General features: G+C 39.5%; 1 protein-coding gene across 1 annotated transcript; it reads left to right on the top strand.

Moving 5' to 3' along the window:
• Positions 1-3,254: 3,254 nt before the first annotated feature.
• LOC117287853 (bromodomain-containing protein 7-like) lies at positions 3,255-15,902 on the top strand. The gene is made up of 14 exons (XM_033768406.1): positions 3,255-3,401; positions 5,092-5,426; positions 6,027-6,180; positions 6,739-6,796; positions 7,840-7,984; positions 8,512-8,622; positions 9,117-9,292; positions 9,927-10,044; positions 10,723-10,900; positions 11,543-11,678; positions 12,240-12,351; positions 13,106-13,292; positions 14,291-14,517; positions 15,208-15,902. The coding sequence occupies exons 1-14, from the start codon at positions 3,344-3,346 to the stop codon at positions 15,361-15,363; spliced, it is 2,151 nt and encodes a 716-aa protein (XP_033624297.1). The 5' UTR covers positions 3,255-3,343; the 3' UTR covers positions 15,364-15,902.
• The last annotated feature ends 2,540 nt before the right edge of the window (positions 15,903-18,442 follow it).

Here is an 18,442-nt window from a genome sequence, read left to right as displayed (position 1 = left end):
CTTCATTAACGGTTAAGACGAATAATCGAATCAATTTTTATCAGCCTCTGTTATTCAACACGGGGTTTTTGGAGGCCGCCTTCCCAAAACGGGAAACGACACGCCATAAAACATATCATCTCTGCACTACAAAGAACTTATAAAAGCAGGTGCGCTGTGACATGAGTACGAGTTGACTGTGGCACGAGTTGACCTGTTGGAAGACTTCAAATCATATGGTATCTTAGTCAACTCGTACCCATTCAATTTGTTCATAAGTCAACTCGACCCCATGTCAACTCGTCCCTACGTGAACTCGTCCCCAAGTGAACTCGTACCCAGGTGAAAACGTATTCAAGTGAACTCGTACCCAAATTAAAATCGTAACTCAAGTCAGTATTTACCAAGTGAACTTGTAACTAGGTGAACTCGGCAACTCGTCAGCGTTAACAATAATTTATTAGTATTAATTAGGGAAATTTGTTTTATTTATTTCTGTTGTGAAATTTCACACTGACAGTTTTTAAGGGATGTTTTCTTCAAAAAAAAATCTTTCAGAAAATTAATATGAACCTGTTTTTTATTTTGTACGCTGTGCATCTTCATAGAAACATTGATGTGCCACAGTACCTGATGCTCCAGGATTCCTCTAATGTTTGGAAACTTTGCAATATTTATAGGTTCCATATCAGCGAGACGATGACAGCGATCTGATTTTTGATGGGGCAGCTGGGTCGCATGCAATGCAGGCATGGTAAACATATCTGTTTTGAACAAAACGCCGTTGCATTTCTGACATCATCTTGTCAAGGATAGTCCTATACCAATCTCACCTCTTATTCTGCTTTATCAACATCTGCAGATATGGATGAACATGTCACCACTCTCCGTTGCCCCATGTTTCTTCTTTATAAAAAAAAATCAACTTTCGTCTGTTTTCTTGGCAGCCATTTTGTCTGGTGTGAAGTAGCTATACACCCGCATCATAGGCCTATACTCATTTCAAAACTGGGATTGGTTTTTACTTTCATATACAAGACAAAACGAGGCGGAAGCGCGCGCCTTCAACATAAACCATTAAAAACGATACGTGTAGTCATGTGACAAGCATGGTGAGACTGAAGACCGTGTGCTGTATTTTAATTTCTTAAAAAACAAAATTAATATTCTCTATCCCCGGTGCAAATTTAACATCGCTTATATCGTTGCGGTACCCCTGCCAAAACATACGATTCGAACTGCCTCTAGCTACCGGGCAACCTCGATAGTCTAGTTAATAAGACACTGCTCTAATCATAAATTATGATCCGAAATCTTCAAGCAGGTCAACTCGTGCCACAGTCAACTCGTACTCGGTTCATAGCGCAGTAACTCGTACTCATTTCATATTTGTATATATCTGTAAATTGTAATTTTATTCTTGTTGTCTATTTTTGCTATGCCTTTCTTGTATGTGCTGTATAGTCTCCTTTACACAGGGAAGACAAAAAAAATTCATGTTTTTTATCATGACAATAAAATATTTTAATCTTAATCTTAATCTAATCACCGTATATATTATACGTTGTAGTAGAGGAGATTATTTGTGGCGTGTAATTTCCCGTTTATTTTCCCGTTTTTGGAAAGTGACCTTCCAAATTTAAAATATTAATTAATTAATTAATTAATAAAACATAACCAACGCAAAAGGGGTCGATCATGAGGCCTCCGAAAAAATCCCTAAACTGCGCACAAATTAAAAAAAGCAGCGGCCGATTTCACGAAACGCTAGGATCAATCCTATCTCGAGTTAGGACGAGTAACCCGTCCTAACTTAGGATGGGTTCAATGCGTCCTACGTATTTGGATGATTCCTAAGATGATTCCTAAGTTAGGAAGGGTTTGGTGAAATCGACGGCAGGTTTATTACTATTTTGTGAAATAATTTTGTTGAAGAAAACATCCCTTTACCCATAAACCGATGTGTGTTAGCACTGTGTATACTCAGTACTTTCCCGAGTCCTGTGAACAATATCACAGGCATGTTACTCTGGTGGGATTCGAACCCACGACCCTTGCAACTCTAGAGCAGTGACTTATTAACTAGACTATCGAGGTTGCCCGGTAGCTAGAGGCAGTTCGAATCGTATGTTTTGGCAGGGGTACCGCAACGATAAAAGAGATGTTAAATTTGCACCGGGAATAGAGAATATTAATTTTGTTTTTTTAAGAAATTAAAATGACTAGATTCACACGATCTTCAGTCTCACCATGCTTATCACATGACTACACGTATCTTTTTTTAATGGTTTATGTTGGGTGCGTTCATTTAGCTTCCCCGGGTCGACCCCGGTGTGTGGCGGTTTTTTGTCCTGGAAAAAGAAAACGCCACACACCGAGGTCGACCCAGGGAAGCTAAATGAACGCACCCCAGCAGGCGCGCGCTTCCGCCTCGTTTTGTCTTGTATATGAAAGTAAAAACCAAGCCCAGTTTGGAAATGAGTATAGGCCTACGATGCGGGTGTATTGCTGCCAAGAAAACAGACGAAAGTTGACCTTTTATTTAAAGAAGAAACATATGGGGCAACGGAGAGGGGTGACAAGCCATGTTCATCCATATCTGCAGATGTTGATGATGCAGAATAAGAGGTGAGGGTGGTATAGGACTATCATTGACAAGATGAGGTCAGAAATGCAACGGCGTTTTGTTCAAAACAGAGATGTTTACCATGCCTGCATTGCATGCGACCAAGCTAGCCCCATCAGAATCAGATCGCTGTCATCGTCTTGCTGATATGGAACCTATATTATTGCAAAGTTTGGTATTTCATTATTATACCTTATAACTGTCGACACAAAATTAAATATAAACTGAATTGAGTTGAATAGTTAAAGGGTGACGTCTCGTTAAAAAGGATCTAGCCCCCCGCCCCGCCCTCTAAAATATTGTGGCTCTATACCGCGCCTTGCTTGATCACTGTGAAAGAAACAGTACGTACATTTAACTAGGCTTACAAGTTGTTTGTTAGACATTACTGAAACAAATGTTTTAGGGGATTCATAAACCAGAACGCTACAAAGAAATAAAAACATTGTTAGTGGACTATAAAATTATTAAAACGATGTTTTAACGCGCATGTTCAACTGTGAGTAAATTAATTCATTAACAGGTTCCTCTTTGATTTGCCAACTGTATAGCGCCCTCACTTGAAAATGCTGCACCATACGTCTGACTCCCAGACGTTCAGTATGTATTTAAAACGGTAGGGGTCGAAGGTACACATTCGACAGCATTTACACGACAAAGAAGGAACCGACAAAGAATCTGTTATTTCGATCGTTAGAAATACAGATATTCTATATTATTGTTTTGTTTAGTAGAACAATGGGCAAAAAACATAAGAAGCATCACAAATCTGACAAAAATCCGGTTGATGTTGAAGGTAAGTTTATCTAAAGATGGTCTTTAAATTAGCATAACACTAACACTACAGTCATTTATTCAGCAGACAGGCAGTCACCGCAGTGTATAGTGTGTGGACACTGCATAATAATATGCTTACTTCTATTCTAGAAACTTATAGACGATGTGACCTGTGACATCACATGTTTACAAAAGAGCCACAGAGCCTGTATTTCCTGCAGCCATGATTTGTACACAGCTCAATGGAAGAAAATACAAAATCTTATATTTTATGGAGATTACACTGTCTAATTCTTATCAACTTTTGATATGATTAATTTTAAAGGAGGAGGCACATCTGATCATCATCTCAAAACTTGTCCAGCTTTTACTTTCATAACTCTTTGTTTTATGTGGAAATTATGACACAAAATGTCAACTTTCGCACAGAACCAGTGTAGTAGTACAGTGCCTGCCAGAATACTTACAGAGTGTACAAGGTCACACTTATTGTAAACAAGGTTCACATGTCTATAATTATAATTTTTTAATAGGGTCCTACTACTTGCCTTCAACTCGCTGTCAACTCACTTGCGCCGTCAACTCGCCGTCAACTCCTCCAATATACATTTCAAATCCATAAAAGAAGCATAGAACTGTAAAGTATCAGCTCAAAGAGCATTCGCGTAAGTTTTAGGTCATATTTCGGAATAAAAAGTAAGTTTTTTTCTCGTGGAAAAAAATTCTGGAAGCCGAAAAACTGTCGACCGCCATCTTGCTTTTTCACAATGATTAGTCTTGTCCCAAGATGTCAATGATTGGTACTTTTTCTTTATCAACACAAAGTCGTTTTTGTGAATGAATTTTTATCGAAAACCATGAGAAATATGTAGTTTAGCCCATACTTAACACTTCCGTGCCCCCTTTTTATAGATTTTTCATGTAAATTTAATGAGTTGACGGCGCGAAAATGAGTTGACGGCGAGTTGACGGCAAGTCGGCGAGTTGACGGCAAGTAGTAGGACCGCTATAATTAGGCTCCCCTGCCTGTGGCTGTGAGCCTTATATAGGGGTCTTGTATTTTGGGCCTCCAGAACGCTATGCGTTTTTCAAATCGGCGTTGATAGGTGAAAGTTTTACGACCGTTAGCCAGCCATAACTGAAGTTTCTTTTGTACTACACTACCAAAACTTTCCCCACATACTCAATATACACTCAAATGCTTGTATTTCCTTTTTGTTGAGTGAAATTAAAAAACATCGTCAAAAAATGCAATTTTCTGCTCGGCACTTACTGTTGTTTTTCTGTCGCATCACACGTTTCTTGACATCTCAATATGCTCAACGCTTTACTTTTGGTCACTCGACCTCCAAGCGCTGTACACCAGCCTATTCGTTGAACTGCCGAGCCACGACTGAGTTGGACTAAACCATTCTGTGAGAGGGGTGTTACAAACCCGTGCAGCAGTGCGTGGGTGCTTTATGCGAGTATTTTGTTAACAAACAGCGCACGCACTGCCACACGGGTTTGTAACACCCCTTCTACAAAATGGTTTAGTCCAACTCGGTCGTGGCTCGTCAAAATACAATTGACAATGACAGCTTTGTTCATGACATTTTAAAGACCTGCCGTTTACTAAGGAGAACCCCTGGCTTGCCCTTTCAAGGACAAAGTTTCACAAAATTTTACTTGTTACGCGGTTGCGTTTCCTTCCGGTTGCGTTTCCACAGTCACAAGGGATCTGATTGCTGAACCGCCACTCAAACTGGTCCTCAAGGTCGGAAGTAAGACACAGGATGCCAAAACTGGCATCAAAGACTTCCGCGTGAGCAAGCCAAAACTAGAGCCCACCGCGGCTCCGGCATCAACAGAGGAGCACCGCGACACGCCCAAAGAATCCCACCAGAAAAAAAAGAAGAAGAAGAGGAAGTGGCATGATGTCGAACACAGCACCTCAGAACAGGAGAGGGCAGCAGACAGCAGTCAGGATCAGGCGGAATCAATGGATGTGGATTCGGAGCCAGTTGAGGAGAAGCCGAAAGAACCAATTAGCAGCAAAAAGAAAGTGAGACTAAGGAACAGCCAACTATTATATTATCAGAAATTAAATTTTGTTGGATTTTAAACTTTGCATGGTGGAAGTATATATGCCTAACTTAGAGAGCTTTGCGATAGCACCATGATCATCTCTTGTTAGTAGTGTCGGGCCTGATACTCCATGCCCCCTGGTCATTGCCTTGGTGCCCTTGAAATGCTCTGCCCTAGTACAAATTTACAATTTCCTCATTGGGTGTCCATCACCAAAGAGAAATGCCTTGGTGCCCTTGCCCCTCAGAAACGAAGCATACATGCCTGTAGTGTTGATTCTGAAAAGAACTGATAGTGAACGACTCACTGTTGTGATCAGTACACACTGGTATACTCTGATCTTCTTCAGAATTATCAGTATGCTCTTATCGAAACTTATCGCTTACTGATCAAAAACGTTTTGAATCAATAACCACCGGTTCTTTTCAGAACCAACACTTCTCTGTCCGGGACATACATGTAAGTGCCACGATCGGGACCCTAACACACACTCTGCTGATCAACTCGACCACGACACGTAACATAATGCATGTTAGAAAATTTGATCAAATGTATTTTTTTTTCTTTTTCCTCGCAGTCTTCAAAGAAGCAGCGGTACCATGAGGAGGACTCTGAAAGAGCTGAAAGTGTGGATCAACGCTCCACTGCCAGCGAGAAGATCCACCGTGAACCAAAGATAGAACCCATGCAACACCCTCCGACACCAAGCATCAGTAGGGAGAAAGAAAAAAGTATGTACATGTATCTGTTAGAGTGACCTTCAAAGGATTTTGGTACCTTTTGTAGTTTTTGGCTGTGTCATGAATCCCTACTCACTCCGAAAAAAAGATGTGTAATATGTAATTTACCTACATAAACAAATCACATTGCAATTTTTTTCAAGAGAGTCATGTTAGTCTGTTGTGCATGCTAAAATAATTTCCGTCTTGTGGACACGACATTTTTATTGTGAAGTTGTTTTATACAGTACTCATTTCTCAAAAACTACAGCACCTACATGCAAGTGATGGTGTGCTTTCAGGGCGCTGTCCAAGTTCTGTAGTTTACAGAATGTGTGTTCTAATCTTTGCCCAGAGGATTTATTTTTCGCAGAAATCGGTGGAAGGTATCACATCGGTGTGCTGGTAAAACAGATTTAAGAAGCATCTGCCTACTAACTTAATTTATTTCTTAATGTGTCTTGTATTTTTGAGCAATCGGTTGTTTTTGTTTTCAACTAATTTCTTTGTTTATTCATTCAAGTTCACAACTTTAAACTTGTTGTTTTTTATTTTGGGTTTTGTCTGCAGTTATGAACAAAATTGCCCTGAAAAAAGTACTTGAGAGTCTGCAGAAAATTATTCAGAGGTAAGCCGGATTTGCTTCTTTGGAAGAGTTACTCTTTTAATTGATTTATTTTATGTATTTCGTATTAACTCTGGGGAGCCTCTTAGTGAAGCACTGTTTCCCATGGTGCCAAGCAGAGCTGTTTATTGACAGCGTGGTGCCAGAATAAAGTACATATCCTTGTAGACAAGTCGTTACATGTCTGTTGTAGTGCTTGGCGAATAGTGAAAATTTGATATTCGGATACCGCTGGCCAACTATCCGAAATTAACCGGATATTCAAATAGTTTTTTTCGCCGCTAGAGGGCGCTATTTAAACAAAATAAAAAATTAAATTACATTTATTTATTTTTTTGCCGCTAGAGGGCGCTGTTCGTTTGTGAATGAGATCATATGGGCGGATTGATATTAGTTTTAGACAGTGTCACTCGGTTCATTCATAAAAATAACCGGATCTAATTTAAAGATTTTCTTTTGATCGTGATTGACTCTACGTGAAGGAAAACTTTTGTAATCTTTGAACAAATTACGTCAGAAATGTCATTGTTTTAACTCTTCACGGAGGTGAGGATAGTTAAATACTTAATTTATGCTGTTTTATGCTGTCTTAATAGAAGTTTCATAAGGATTCAGACAAAACATTCCTATCAGTTGTCGCCCGACGTCCACGGATATTCGGATATTAAAAGAATATCCGGTTACTTGGTTGTAATTACAGAACTATCCGGTTTATAAATAGGTATTCGCACCCTATGCGGATATCCGGTTAAGAAAAAAAAGGCATTTGCGGTTACGGATAGGAAAACCTATTCGCCATTAACCGGATATTCAAATAATTCGCCCAGGCCTAGTCTGTTGCAAGGATAGTGATTCTCGAGACACTTGCGATATTTTTCGCGAGACTGCTGGACCCCGCGAGACTACTGCTCTCACGCTGTTGGGGAGTAGTAGTCGCACCAGCAAGAGAGCAGTATTTGATCGTGGAAACCTGAATCAGTACGCCTCTGTGATGTATAAAGCCTGCCAGTAACTTTGGAAGTAACATTTGTAAATCTATTTTACAGGAAAGATGTTGATCAGTTCTTTGCTTGGCCAGTGAATGATGTCATTGCGCCGGGGTATTCAAGCATCATCCAGCAACCCATGGATTTTAGCAACATGAAGAAAAAGATCGACTGTAACGAATACAGCTCTCTCGATGAATATAAGGTAAGAAACTGCTGACCAATACTCATTGAACTGATCCATAAGAACTGGGCCCATGTTCACAAAGCTGCTTACATAAGCAGAACATTTTGCTTAAAAGTTTCTCGCTCAGCAAAAATAAACAGAAAACTACCAAGCACTTTGAGGCCATGCATAAGGTGTTTATGTTCCTTTATTATTATTATTATTAATATAAAACAGTCACAGATGATGTATGTGCCATAGTACTTAGGCTGATAATCTTATTCTGGTAAGCATCATTTGTATGTGATTAAGCTACCTTTCGTGCTTAAGCACGTAGAGACTGCTTAAGTGCAGAAGGTAACTAACCACAATAAAATGATGCTTATCAGAATAAGGTTACCAGCCAAATTAGCATGCCACATGCTTATTTTTGCTGAGCCAAAAATTGTAAGCTTTATTTTCTGCTTAAGCAGCTCCTTGAAATTGGAACTGACAACCATGGACTCTTTTGTGTGAATCAGTAAAAACAATGTGGTGTTAAAGTTGTTTTGTTTCTTTGTTCCTAGGCGGACTTTTCATTAATGTGTGAAAACGCAACAATCTACAACAGACCAGAAACTATCTACTACAAGGCAGCTAAGCGTCTTCATGCTGTGGGCTTAAAATGTATGACCAAGGTATGTCCTACAATAAGAGACTAAAAACTGTAAGACTTGTGTCCTTGAGCAAGGCAATTTAATCAAGTACAAATTGGAGTACAAATTACAACCAGCGAGAGCCGGGACATAATCTGGGATTGACTGGCATCTGGTCCAGGGGGAATAGAAGTATTCTCAGTCGTTTAATGCCAATAACACCAGATGAAAAACACCATCGGTTAAGAGCACCAGAATTCAAGCTCTCGTGTTTCATTGGCAGAGTGTGGGTTCGAAACCCGGTCGTGACACTTGCTACGTAAAATTTGGGAGCTAGTGCTTTCTGCTCTACCGGCCAAGCTTCGGATTGATGATACCCAAGCCTACATCCGTATGGACTGTAAAGGGGGTAACCCTGTTTAAGCCCTAGGAGTAGGTGGCAACGGCCTCTGGAAACAAATAATTGTAGCCCACACCTTGAAGTGGTCTTGTTTTAATTTACAGTGATTTATATCCTCTGTTCTGTCTTTGTATAGGAGAAACTAATGCTGTTGAAGCGGAGTTTTGGTTACCGTGAAAGCAGCGACCCCGGCAAGTCCAGGATCAAACTGAGCAAGAAGCTAATGCAGAGCGATGCTGATTTATCAACAGAAGACTCAAGTGTTATGGAGGCCATAGACTCGGAAGACAGTAACATGGCACCAACAATTGGGTGAGTTTTCACATTCATTTCAAATAATAGTACTTAATTTGTTGTATTTCTGGTATTAAGGTGAAACTTTCATTGAAATACGGTCGACTTTTAACAAGACCACTGTAACTGGCCAAATTACCTTTTTATAACAGGAACGTTGTTATAAAAGGACATCAAAACAAAGAAACAAAAAGTAGAAATGAGATTCAGAATTTCAGAATCTACTCTTCATAAGCAAATAACTGTGCTCTTTACAGCGAGAGTTCACCGTACATTTGTATTCCTCATTTGCCAGTGGTGGTAAAAGTAAAGTAAAAGAAAAAATAATTTACAACTGTGTGAAAGTAAAAGAATCAGTAACTTCTAATTGATTCAAAAAGAGAAAGCAAACAAGACAGAGAAATTTTCTTACGGGTGCTCTGACTGTATCTCATTGTATCTGGGCCCAATTTCATAGAGCTGTTTTTGCAGAAATTGCTGCTTAACAATTTTCGGCTTAGCTGAAATGAGTAGCACACCAGTCACAAACTATATATGTGACACTGTTGCTTGACTGGTAACCCTGTTCTGGTAAGCAAAATTTTGTTGTGCTTAGCTCTATGAAGTTGGGTCCAAATTCAATTGCCTTCTCTGTTGACATTTGAATGTACAGATCAGGAAGTATTGGTGATGTAACTGAGGAAGAATCCGCTGAGGAGATTATTGAGCAGGCCCTGGAAGCAGCTAAAGATGCCAGAGAACGTCTAACGGCGAGATTTCCTAAATCCAAGGTAACATCACAGGCTTGGAATTTCATCCTTGAGAGGGCAAGGCCATTTTCATCTTGCAAATGGTACTTCCATTGGAAAATCTTTAAGTGTGTGGGGAACTTTCGGAGGGGCACCAAGGCCAAGACCAGAGCAACGGAGGCCATTGCCTATGTGGCCTCCATAATTCCAATTGTCTTCACAAAACACAGGCTGCAGTTGACTACTCAATATAACAAGGGTTGCATGATTGGCTATTGTGTAAAGCCATCGCTTCTCACCACTGTGGCCCGGGGTCCAATTTCATAAAGCCTGTAATCACAAAAACTTGCTAAACCGGAATAGTATTGCTAAGCAGAATCAGGTTACCCGCCCAAATTACATTAAGTTTGAATTGTTATGGCTGGTGCCCGACTCAATTATTGCTCAGCAAAGCAATTTGTCAAGCAGTATTTTCTGCTTAACAGCTACATGAAAATAGGCCCTGGTTTGATTCTGGGCTAAGCCCATTTGTTAGTAGAGTTCTGCGCTGGTTCTCTCCTATGCAATGAGGGTTTTTCTCCAGGCACACTGGTTTTTCTACCTCCACAAAAATCAATGTTATGGTTTTATGAATGAATGCCATGTGACCTACAGGATCTACTTGGCTGTAACAAACAGCGAATAATTTCAATTATTTTTTTGAATGGTTATCCTTTTCAGCTTGGCTTTTTACGGAGAGACAAGTCCGGCACGACAACCCTTGCCATCTTGAATCGGTCTCAGCCAGGGGGCGATGAGAACAAGCCAGTCAATCTGGGGATGCTGACCGGGAAGCTAACCCAAGGCACTGGGACATTGCCAGGGTTTAGGGAGGACAAACGCAACAAGGCCATTCCAGGTAAAGCTGCGACACATCGCTGTCTGTTACATAGTTATATGCTGGGTGTCATGGCCGAGTGGTTAAGAATTCGAATTCAAGTAGTCCCTCGGCTTTACGTCCTGTCTTATGGACCGGCTACTGAGTATCCAAGAAGAAGTAGTCATTGGTGCGTGGGTTCGAATCCTGGTCGTGATACTTGTGTCCTTGAGCAAGATGCTTTACTATAATTGCTTCTCTCCACCCAAGGGTATAAATGGATACCTGCGAGGTTAGAGGTGATATTGTGTATGAAAAAGCCTTTTAAGTGCAACGGCAGCTCGGGCTGTATACTCTTTAGGAAGCTGAGAAAGATTAATGGATTTTTATTGACCCAATGACTGGCCGTCGATTTCACCAAACTCTTCCCAACTTAGGATTAATAATAGGACTTAGGACAAGTTTTAAGTTCCATAACCATTTTCAGGATGTATTTAACCCATCCTAAGTTAGGACCAGTTACTCGTCCTAACTTGAGATAGGATTAATCTTTGCGTTTTGTAAAATCTGCTGCAGGGCACTTAAGTATGAAGCGTATTGATAGGGTTATTGTAAAATGCACTACATAAGAACAAGTAATCATTATAAATATTAATATTATTCTTGAACGACCCTCCTCCTTAGTTGCCTACATTGCCAATGGACCTTTCAACTCCCATGGACCACAGTACGACTCCTCATTTGCCAACATCAGTAAAGAGGAGTCCGACTTATTGTATTCAACCTACGGAGACGAAGCTGGTGCCCAGTATGCTCAGAGGTGAGGCACACTTCCCTGGTACTCGTGTTTTCAACATCAGACCTTGACGTTAGGCTGGCCCAAATGAGCCATTTCGACGGCTCAGGACGATCATTTGTGCAGTTTGTATGGATTTCACCAAATTGATTTTGCATGTTTTGGAGCTCCTGGTCTCCAAAACATGCAAGGGACTCTGGGGGAAGTACTGACTATATAGTGCTAACACACGTCGGTGTAAGGGTCAAACCAAAATTAATATTCTCTATCCCCGATGCAAATGTAACATCTATTATACAAATAATATACATTGATACCTCACCATGCAAAGCCTCAAATACCATGTTAAGGCCGAGTCACACTGCAGCGATAACGATAACGATCAAGACGCAAAGAGAACGCATTCTATTGGTTGAATTGCTCCACGCAGAATACGCACACGCTCATTCAAACAATGGAATGCGTTCTCTTTGCGTCGTTACCGTTATCGTTCTCATTATCGCTACAGTGGGACCGGGCCTTAATAGAGCTTATTGGCAATTTTGTGTTTGACAGAAGATTCTTTTTATTTATTTTAATTTTTAGCATAAAGGAATATGTAGAGAACTGTGATGATTATGTGGTTAGCCTCGTCGACGGCATGCTAGACACACTCACTAAGGGACAACATTCCAAGACAATGGCGCTACTAAAACAGGTAAGAGAAACAATTCATTAACTTGCTTAGAACACAATGTTTTTTCCCTTCTTCCCAGATGATGCATTTTCCAACTGAAAAAAAGTGCCAAAAACAGGATGCATATAGTATGATGCAAGATAATTGATTGAGTTATTATCAATCCCTTGCAGTTTCTTTTGATGTTGGTCTGCATTGGTTTTTGCGAATATCAACGCTTATAAAATGTGATAAGTTAATCAGAGGGCATTAACAGAAAGCTGATACTTCCAAGAGAACTGATTAAGGGTCATGTCAGTTTCAGTTATTTCAGTTATGCTACAGATATTCTCGTTCTGCTCCCATAATTATTGCCTGATGCAAACTTTATCAGTTAGTGCCTTTCATTAAAGGGACACGTTGCCTTGGATCCGACGACTTGGTCTATAGAAAGTTTTTGTAACCGTTTGTTATAAAATGCATGGTTAGAAAGATGTTTTAAAAGTAGAATACAATGATCCACACAAATTTACTTTGCGAACTAACACGTTCGATTATTGGCCGACCAGGTTAGTCGACGAGGTAAAAGGAAAATCGTGCAATTTTGAGGCATGTTTGTGTGCATCATTGTATTCAACTTTTACAACATCTTTCTACCAATATGCAATTACGTAACAAACGGTTACGAACGCTTTTCAAAGACCAACTCGACCGATCCAAGGCAATGTGTTCCTTTAATTTGTTAAATCTGCATAAACGTTATTCTTTTAATTTTGATGTGCGCTTTTGGAAGCAGAAATCAGTGGATAAAGAAGCAGCAAAAACAGATACGTCGACTGTCTCGGCTGGTACCCAGAAGGAGACCTCTAGTAACAAGGAGGCCGTCAAGGAAGAGCAGGAGACGCCAGAAACAAACATTCAGTTTGATTCCCTAAAGTCACTGTCAGACATTGGCATTGATATGTCATTTCTTCCATCATTGGGTAAGTATGTGCAGCATCTGCTTCAAAATCAAAGCATTACCAGTCAAGGGCCCAATTTCATAGAGCTGCTTAAGCACAAAAATCAGCTAAGCCTGGAATATGGTTAAAAACTCTGGACACTATTGGTAATTGTCAAAGACCAGTCTTCTCACTTGCTGTATCTCAGCATATGCATAAAATAACAAACCTGTGAAAATTTGAATTCAATTGGTTGTCGAAGTTGCAAGATAATAATGAAAGAACAAAACACCCTTCTCACACGAAGTTGTGTGCTTTCAGATGCTTGATTTCAGGACCTCAAATTCTAAATTTGAGGTCTCTAAATCAAATTCGTGGAAAATTACTTCTTTCTCGAAAACTACTTCACTTCAGAGGGAGCCGTTTCTCACAATGTTTTGTACTATCAACCTCTCCCCTTTACTTGTTACCAAGTAAGGTTTTATGCTAATAAATATTTTGAGTAATTACCAATAGTGTCCACTGCTTTTAATAGATGGTTACCAGCCAAAATATCATATTATCGCTCCAGACGGTTTTTCTTTGTTCAACCCAAAATTTGTTCCATAGTAACTCTATGTACATGTACGTATATCAAACTTGTACTACCCCAAGTATAAGGTCTAACAACAGCATTTGACATACATTGTACAAGAAGATATTTCTGTCTCCTGACGATAACGAGTGCAAGCTAGTCGAATTGTTGAGACCAATTAAAAATTCATTCTGCAGTAGTGAAGCTCATAACGAGAAGTCCCCTTGATCCACTAAAGCTAAAGTAGTAGTCCCGGCTGATTTCTACCTTCCGCCCAGGAAGTAGTTAAAAAGAAGGACAGTTCTTTTAAGAATACAAAACAAGACAAGTTCTCAAAACAACATAATCTACCTGGCAAGTAGATATACACATGGTGTTACAGAAAACCGAATATATATTGATACATCACCTTGCAATGCCTCAAATCCCATATAAGTTATTTCGGTACTCCTATTCCTTCATCTAGAAAAACTCCTGGGCAGTGAGGCAGACTCGGTGCCTGCAATCGACTCGGCAGAGATCGACAACAAACTGAAGAGCACCAGCGATCTGATCAATGAGTTGGAGAAGACGCAGACGGCGAGACTAAGTCGGAAGCCCCCTAATCATCTTCAGTTCGTCGCCAAGCCATCGGAGCAAGAGAGTAGCATCGCAGAGAAACTCACACAGCAACTTCTGTCACTAACCTCCAAGGTAATGAAAATGTCAATGACAGTCAGCAGTCAGGGTTGTGGGCTCTAAATCCAATGTAGTTTACCAAGGGCGAGCGGTTCACCAAAATTGTTTATACTCAGAACTATACTATAGCCAACTATACTATCACTGTACTATAACCAAGAACCCAGTGGAGAAGACAAACAAGGAAGTTTCAGTTTTAGATGTGGGAGGATAACCCTAGAGAATTTTTCAAGGAAAATCCACACAGTCAGGCAGGGATTGATAACCCAATCCTCATAGTGCCCACGGTGTGATTTGAAAAGGGGTCACAGAGGTGGAAGGCAAAGCAAGGCAAGATACCACTACGCCAAACCTGACCGCACATCAATTTCTTAAGTCCGAGAACCAGATTTATTGCAGGGTGTCCATTGAGACTGAGACCATCTGAATGTTGTTTGAACACCAACAATAAAAATGCTAACTGAAAGCATCGCCTACATTCTTACTGAATGTTAAGAGGGTAACTGTGGTTCAGCCCCAGGAGTAGGTGGCACTGTGTCCCTGGTGGCAGTTGATTTGGGTCGATAGCTCAAATCAGTTAAATGTAGCCCTCACCTTGAAGTTGCCTTGTGATGTTAGGCCATCTCTAATATAAAATCTTTAAATAAAACATGTAACAATCCTCCACCTCTTTTAGCCTCAACTCTTTTAATTCATTTCCAACAGATCAAACCATCAGATGTTGTTCCAGTTGGAGCAGTTCGGGATGCATTGGGTATCGCAACGGACGTGGACAAGGAGGTGACTGAAGAGTGCCTCATCGTGGGAGAATCATCGCTAGATGTACCCACGGACATTCAGATGACTCAAGTCACATCATAGATGCATGGGATTCAAATCCCCCTGTCAATTAAAAACATTTTGTTCACATCCTGCAGCGTTTCCCAAAAAGTGTTTAATTGGCCCCCCTCCCTCAAATTATGACACTGAAAGGTAGGAAGTATGGGTACAAAATGAGTGTTTTGAAAGTCCCTGGATTTCTTGCATTTTCCACGTATTTCCATTGTTCAGTTTACTCCATGTGAATTTATTATATTTTGTAGACGATCAGACCATACTGATTTGAAACGTCTAGTTGAAACCAGCGGTTCTTTTCAGAACCACCCCAACTCATTTAGAGATAGTCAGTACATGGTGTTACCGAAAACCTTTCCATATAATATTTTGTTACTTACTTTATTTGTGTTCATCATGGAAGTTTTCAAATACAAACCTTAACCTGGAAGAAGAAAGAGAATTTGAGCTTAAAAGAAATGCAAAAGGTAGCTATAACCCAATGCCAAATTCAGTTAAAGGCAGTGGACACTATGGTTATTACTCAAAATCATTATTAGCATAAAAAACTTGCTGGTAACAAGCAATGGATAGCTGTTGACAGTATAACACATTGTGAGTAATGGCTCCCTCTGAAGTAACGTAGTTACTTAGAAAGAATCAATTTTCCACTAAAATAATGAATTTGATTACAAGACCTCAGAATTAGATTTTGAGGTCTCGAAATCAAGATATGAAAGCACACGACTTTGTGTGACAAGGCTGTTTTTTCTTTCATTATATCGCAACTTCGACGACCACTTGAGCTCAAATTTTCACAGGTTTGTTATTTTGTGCATATGTTGAGATAAACAAAGTGAGAAGACTGGTCTTTGACAATTACCAATAGTGTCCAGTGTATTTTAGTGTAACCCTCACCTTGAAGTGGCTGTCCGGCCTAAGTGATGTTAGGAAAGGAATTATCTCATAAGAAAGTACTAACAAAATTAAAAATCTGTACACACTGAAATGTCAGCACCAACTTCAATTACTTTACTAAACATGTTTAGTTGTAAGATTTGGAAAGATCATGACATAGAAGTTTTGTCTGCCCAGGTCAACATTCCAGTTGAACCCAGTTAAATTTGGTTTTATTGGAACCGGTTAAAACCAGTTGATAAGCTAGTTAAACACAGTTAAAACCAGGTGGTTTAATATGGAGTTTGGACAAAACCAGTTGGTTTATACAATTAAACATAGTTAACCTAGTTGAACACAGTTTAAACCAGTTAGTTTTATATGGAAATTGGACACGTTCCGGTTAAACCAATTAACCCAGTTAAATGGGTTCAACTGCAAAGTTGACCTGGTTGTGTACACTGAACATCGTCATCATTCGAAATCTAAAACTTTCTACAAGGCCAAAGTATGATGAACAGCCATTCCATAAAGCAATCTAATTTATGAGTCCCTTTCAAAATGATCAACCCGTATGTATCAAATTTTGTTTTTTTTTAATGTGTATAAAATTGCAGATTTACATTCAATAAAGACTGCTGTTAAGTTGATACATGTACTTGTATTTAAAATTGTACAGTATGATTATTTATATCACTATTTTATACTTTAGTAATAAGCCACAAGAGTACTAAATGTCTCAAATTTGGGGTTGAACAAAGAAATGTTTACTAGAATGGGATTTGAAATAGCCACCTTCGGATTATTGTGTCGACACTCGACTAAGCCATCCAGCCCGTTGTGGTCTCCCTATTTTGTCAACATCTTTGTTCGGGGATGCCAGTCAAATCCTGACATACATCATCGATTGTGAACCTTGCTGGGTTCTTTTATTATACACATAGGTTGTTTGCCCCAATAAACAAAATTCCTTCACTATTACCCTTTTTTTTATTGCTTTTAAAAGCACTATATTGAAAAACGATGTTTACATGTAGTACACCAAGAGAGAACTGTGGGATTTGTACTTTTCGTACATTTGGCATTGCTCAGCAGGGCCCAACTTCATAGACCTGGCACAAAAATGTCATGCTAAGCAAATTTTTGTGCTTAGCAGCTCTATGAAATTGGGCCCTGGGCCAAATAAAGTAGCTTAGCACACAAAACTATGCTTACCACACAAAACTATGCTTACCAGAAGAAAAATAGAGAGAAAGCAACATTTTCTGCTCATAAGCTCCCTATGAAATTGGGCCATGATCTGCTAAAAAAAAAAGAATTCCTAGTCGATTAACTTGAATCAAGGTGAATCTGTGTAAAACCTACTATGGTAAAGCAATATCCTCTACTTATTCAGGCAAAAGAAAATATGTTTAGCGTCCCCACACACTTTCTTTTAGAGGCTGCCTTCTTTTTTTCTCTCTTTTTTTTTTGCACACAAAAAGAAACAAATAATTTAAAACTGCCAGTTGTCTTCAAAAACTGGGTGGCCATTTAAAAAAAAAAAGTAGGGTGCAAACATGTGTTTTTATTGGGCCTTTAATATTTGTGTATCATTTCTTTTTTCAACAAGGGTGCCGTTGGTCGCAGCATTTTAACAGGAAAAGCCTAAAAAATTAAAACAAGAAAAAAAGTTACATAAACCAAACGCATAAGACAGAGGTTTGAATTATATCATAGAACAGACTGTTGTCAGATCATACTAATTATAAAGGGTTGGGAAAGTACAAAGAATAAGGACAACCAGCAAAAATTTGAATTCAACCTTGGAGATGCAAACTTGGCCTAAAGTTTAAAATAACATGCTGCAAGAAGTCAAAAGAGCAATCCATGCCTGGCTTTCCTAAATCTTTTTTTTTTCCTTTTCTGCCTGGCCGTCCCTGAAGCCCCAGTCTCGAGCAGTTTGAGATACAGTTTCGCTATTGTTTGTGGATTATGTCACCACAGTTAGAAATGTTTAACGTTTTATCTGTAAACCAAGGATGCTTAGAAAAAATGTGTGTTTCATTCATGGATTATTAATCTTTCTTTATATATGTAAATTGGGCCTCTCTAAGTCTGACTCATCATCAGAACACTCTGGGGGTTTGAGGCCCTGGCCCGAACAAGCCATGGAGAAAATTTGTGTCAGAAATTCTTATTACACCACCAATTTAAGTAACCTAGATCTCTGGACCCGAAACAAATCTAG

The sequence above is a fragment of the Asterias rubens genome, chromosome 3 (genome assembly GCF_902459465.1).
Source record: "Asterias rubens chromosome 3, eAstRub1.3, whole genome shotgun sequence".
NCBI classification, from domain to species: domain Eukaryota; kingdom Metazoa; phylum Echinodermata; class Asteroidea; order Forcipulatida; family Asteriidae; genus Asterias; species Asterias rubens.
Note: the sequence above shows the minus strand (reverse complement) of the source record. Positions and strands in the feature narration are given on the sequence as shown.